Below are 4,630 nucleotides of genomic sequence, written 5' to 3'. Positions count from 1 at the left end.
CAGGAATAGCATTTAAAATTACTGTTATGGAATCAAAACGGTCTTTACATTATGTGAATTAAAGCAGTGAGAGGAAAGAAAGTTTCATTATTTTACTGAACCAACGACGTGGTACGAATAGACTTATTTGAGGAAGGATACTGTGATACCTGAAACCTTGTCCAAGTCCACCCACCATACAGCTGTCCAATAAAAGGTATCTCCCATAAAAATTCTTGCCCCTCACTTATTTCCTGGACCATCACAACTACATCACTTTAACACTATCAAAATTCAGATTAGAAAAAAAAACCCTCTTTATATAAACTATGTTCCTGAATTTTCTCCCATTGAAGTCAGTGGCAAAACTTCCACCCACTTCAATAAAGTTTCTCCAAGGATTCACGGAGATGTTTTACTTATCACAATTACTGCTTAAGTGCTCAGCTAAGATACTGGCTCTACTGCAGTCAGTGAAACTTCTGCCAGTGACTTCACTAGGCCTGGGTTTTCAAGTGGCAGTTAATGTCCTGCAAATGCCTAAGTAAAGAAATCTTTGTAATGCATTGCATTTTTGTGTGGCCATCGATGCTTATACAGTACACAGAAGCAGACTTTCTTTTACTCTGGGTTACAACTTTCAGTAGGCATGCTGTTCAAGGTTTTTCCACTTAGATGCTCTTCTGAAGGCATATGTCTACAATTAAACGTGAACAAAGTTTTAGTGGAATACTTTATTATAGTGGGATAACAGGTTTATGATGGTCAGCAGTTCTCTTTGCTGAACTCTGCAGGCCCTCTGCCCCAGTGACTCAACAGGACAGGAGCATTTCAAAAGACTTAAACTCCCTGAACTGAAATTTTGGACTGCAAGTCTTGAAAACTTCCCGTTTCACTACATGCAGTATCCCATGTACAAAAGGACAGATGTAACAGTGTTAGACCTTAATGAAGTATATAAAATAAAACAAAGTCTGAGGGTTGGTGTCATGGGGGGGGTGGGGTGGGGTGGGGTGGGGAGAGAAGGGTGATAGCTTTAGGCACTTGAAGTTTTTCCAAGTACAGATTTTCTGGTCAAAACCAAGAAGATTCTTCCTCCTCCCCTCCCTTCCCACATAATCTGGAACACCACCAAAAAAAGGTCAAACCTTCAAAAAGAATTCATTTTTGAGCTCAGGATCACATGGGTAATATTCCAGGCTAAAAGGAACCTGTGAAAGCGAAATCACTGAACACTGATGTTAGAATAAAGACCCACATTTCAAATATAGTGATCACGTGAGCTTGCACAGCACTTAAGCAAAAGTTTAGATGTGCAAAATCTCTCACTTGGGGGACTTTTATGGTAAATGCTTTGCAGGATTGAGCACTTTATTTCAATTTCAAGTACATGGCTGGACCCTGTGTTCTACAGAAGGAAAAAAAAATCTGTTTAAACAGCAGTGTGTACATGTCTGTTCTGCTGGCTAAATCTTATATGAGATTTGACAATTATTTTTTACTCCTGTGTGGCTCAAATTCTCATCACCCCATGAAAACAATGAAATGAGAGAGGGAAACAACAATGCAAGAGACGTACATAAAAATTGATATTTCGACAAATGGGCGATTAGTACATTGTTACTAGCTTGAGAGAGACATGCGGTACATTTTGGGTCTACAACTCAGACCTTGATAATTTTAAATAATGAACTGTATATATCAGTAAATTTCAAGCACTTGATAAGTTATTTGTTGACCTTCCTTAAATAATTTTAAATAGAAGATGACACTTAACTATCTTACATTTTTACTATATATAGTACATTTACAATATTTATAAATAAATAAATCACAATTACAAACGCTGTCTGTACAATAATGATTTACCTCAAAGAGCAAATAAAGACTTAAGTAGTATAGAAACCAATTACACTTCTTGCAACCAGATTAAATTTTGTTTTGCAGGAATCTATTCCACCGAAGGTCATGTCTACATCAGTGTGACAAAGTCACCATGCAAAAGCTAAAATAAATTACATTTTTAGTGCCTTCATTCATTTATCTTTTAATGGGAAAGTTACAGAATGCACTGTTGAAATACCCAAAGTAAATAAGTAGGTCCTTTTCCTTAATCCTCCATAGGAAGCTACTCAAAACTAAAAAAAAAAGAGGATTTTATTTATAAATACTTTTGATTCCTTTGGTATAAATGACTAAATCACAGGCCTACAAAGCAAAGATATTAAGAGGTTAGAATGAGCTCCTATTTTATGAAGTTTAATGTCTCCCTCCACTGGTGAGCGAGAGAGACAGATAGACCCTGGTCCAGGGAGAGAAGGAAATGAAAGAAGTAGCGTGAAAGTGCAGCGTGCAACGAACAGTGAGACAGACACTGAGAACATGCCCTTCAGGCATAAACATTAAAGCTCTGTCTATACTAGGAAAGAGATGTGTTGCTGACAAAGGCTGTTAAAGAGAAGCCCCTCAGAGCTAGTGCTGCAAATGGTGTAATTGTGTGCACCGATAGTAACATTTTCAGAACCATTACAGAACGTCCGGATTACTCGCACAGCTAAAAAACGTACAGAAAAAAAAGGTCATATGTGCTGGAATTACTCCTATGAAAAATGAGCTCCATCAACGTGCAGAAACATCCCATCTATACTGGTGGAGAAATTAATTTTCAACCCTGGACCCTTGTCAGCAATAAATTCAATTGTAGCGTAGACAGGACTAGAGAGAAAGGTAAAAATAAATCCCCGTGAGATACCATGTGAATAACCAACATTGGATCTACTTATTTTTTTGCAGAATTATATTTAAAGTTAGTCCAAATAGCCTGGTGGTTTTGTACTTCCCGTCTGAGACACTGAGATTCGAATCTGGCTAACCCTTGCAAGACCGTACTCATCAATGGGTTTTTTCTTGTAAAAAAAAGAAAAAAAGAAAAGGTAGTTAAAACTAGTTCATACAATGTGCTTGGAGAATATAATAAGAGCAGCATTTAATCCCAGTAACCGAGTGTTAGCCTCCAAAATAAGGTTGATAATGTACCCTAGTATATACGCAAAATGGCATAATACATACTCCCTTCCAAACACAGATCTATTTTGTAGCTGCCACACAGTTCAGGTCACATAGTAAGTACATCATCATGTTTAAAAAAAAAAATGGTTTAAAGGATTAAATTCAGAGAGAAGTTGCCAGTCTTCTAACAATTCAGATCTTGCAGATAAGAGCCCTGTCCAAACATTAGGCAACCCCCAATGCCAACGTAAACACTGCAAAATCTGACAGATTTTCCTATTCTTAAATGCCATGCCTCTATCAGCCAGCTGTTCCCACTGATCAGATCTGTGATCCCATTATCAGTCTTCAAACGTTGCCAACAGGCTCAGCCAGATGACGCTTGTTCCCTGCAAAGAATGAATAGCAGGCATTGGTTTCAAATCTTGCGGATGGTGTGAAGGCCTGAGGTGTTCTCCAGCAAACAAATGCTGGAGTCAGTCAAAGGTCTTTCAAGCTGCCCTGCATTCAAGTTATCCCCACGACATGTTCTTCGCATTTGGTTTCCATCCTATCACCCTTTCCCATCCCCCCCCATTTCTGGATTTTTGTATTTCTTAAAAATTTCAGGGTTATGTTGGTCTCCACGTACAATTTGTGCAAACTGAATACTTTTCAAGCCCAACTTCCAGCGGGCCCTGTAACGGAGAACCAGCTCAGAGTCTGCCCTTCTCCCAAAACATTCAAGGGATGCCGTCTTTCCTCTGGCAACACTGCGAAGGAGGGACCCCCCAGTCATACATGTAGGAGAGCCGCAGCTTAACCTCCTCCTTGCAAAGCTTCCCTTCTTTGGCCAGTGTCTGGTGCTTCTCGAGCATGTCCTCGATGCTCTGCTTGTGGGTGACCACGTACTTATTGTTGCAGCCGCGCGACTTGTACTCGGTGTCGAAACGAGGGTCGTGCACCCTCTTCACCTCCACGGGGGCCAGCCAGGCGCCGAGGGAGACGTCCTCGCTCTGCCACAGGTTCAGATACTCGCGGCTGAGGCGCAGGTAGCGCACCAGGTCTGCGGAGAGCACGTAGCCGCCCCCCAGGGCGTAAGGCAGGTAATAGTCACAGAGGACCCAGGCGCTCTCCTTCCACTTGCCACCGGACTTGACCCGGCCGCGCCCGGAAAAGAAGCCCCAGTAGAGGCGCCGCGGCTCCTTGGCCCTCAGCTCCTCCACCAGCACGTCCAGGCGCACGAAGGTGTCGTCGTCGGCCTTGAGGACGAAGCGGAAGTCCAGGTGCAGGTCGAGCCACACGTACATGGCCAGGATCTTGGCCGTCAGGTTCTCGTAGGAATCGCGCAGCTCGGGCAGCAGCAGCAGGTCGCGGTGGCGGCTCTGCTCCAGCTCCAGGCCGCGCAGCTCGTCAGCTCCTCCACCAGCACGTCCAGGCGCACGAAGGTGTCGTCGTCGGCCTTGAGGACGAAGCGGAAGTCCAGGTGCAGGTCGAGCCACACGTACATGGCCAGGATCTTGGCCGTCAGGTTCTCGTAGGAATCGCGCAGCTCGGGCAGCAGCAGCAGGTCGCGGTGGCGGCTCTGCTCCAGCTCCAGGCCGCGCAGCTCGTCGCCGCCCAGGCCGCCCGTGCCCACCACGAAGCGGCACCACACGTCCTC

The 4,630-nt window shown here is 43.7% G+C and overlaps 1 protein-coding gene across 1 annotated transcript in view; it reads right to left on the bottom strand.

The window, feature by feature from the left end:
* Positions 1-18: 18 nt before the first annotated feature.
* B3GALT6 (beta-1,3-galactosyltransferase 6) overlaps positions 19-4,630 on the bottom strand; it is a 5,384-nt gene continuing 772 nt past the window's right edge. Inside the window, exons 2-3 of the mRNA XM_025198089.1 lie at positions 4,412-4,627; positions 19-4,376 (exon numbers count right to left, since the gene is read on the bottom strand). Coding sequence (XP_025053874.1) covers positions 3,711-4,376; positions 4,412-4,627 — 882 coding nt within the window. The 3' untranslated portion in view covers positions 19-3,710. The remainder of the gene's footprint in view (positions 4,377-4,411; positions 4,628-4,630) is intronic.

The sequence above is a fragment of the Alligator sinensis genome, unplaced genomic scaffold (genome assembly GCF_000455745.1).
Source record: "Alligator sinensis unplaced genomic scaffold, ASM45574v1 scaffold569_1, whole genome shotgun sequence".
Taxonomy (NCBI): Eukaryota; Metazoa; Chordata; order Crocodylia; family Alligatoridae; genus Alligator; species Alligator sinensis.
The sequence above is the reverse complement of the archived record's forward strand: the minus strand, read 5'-3'. Positions and strand labels throughout refer to the sequence as shown.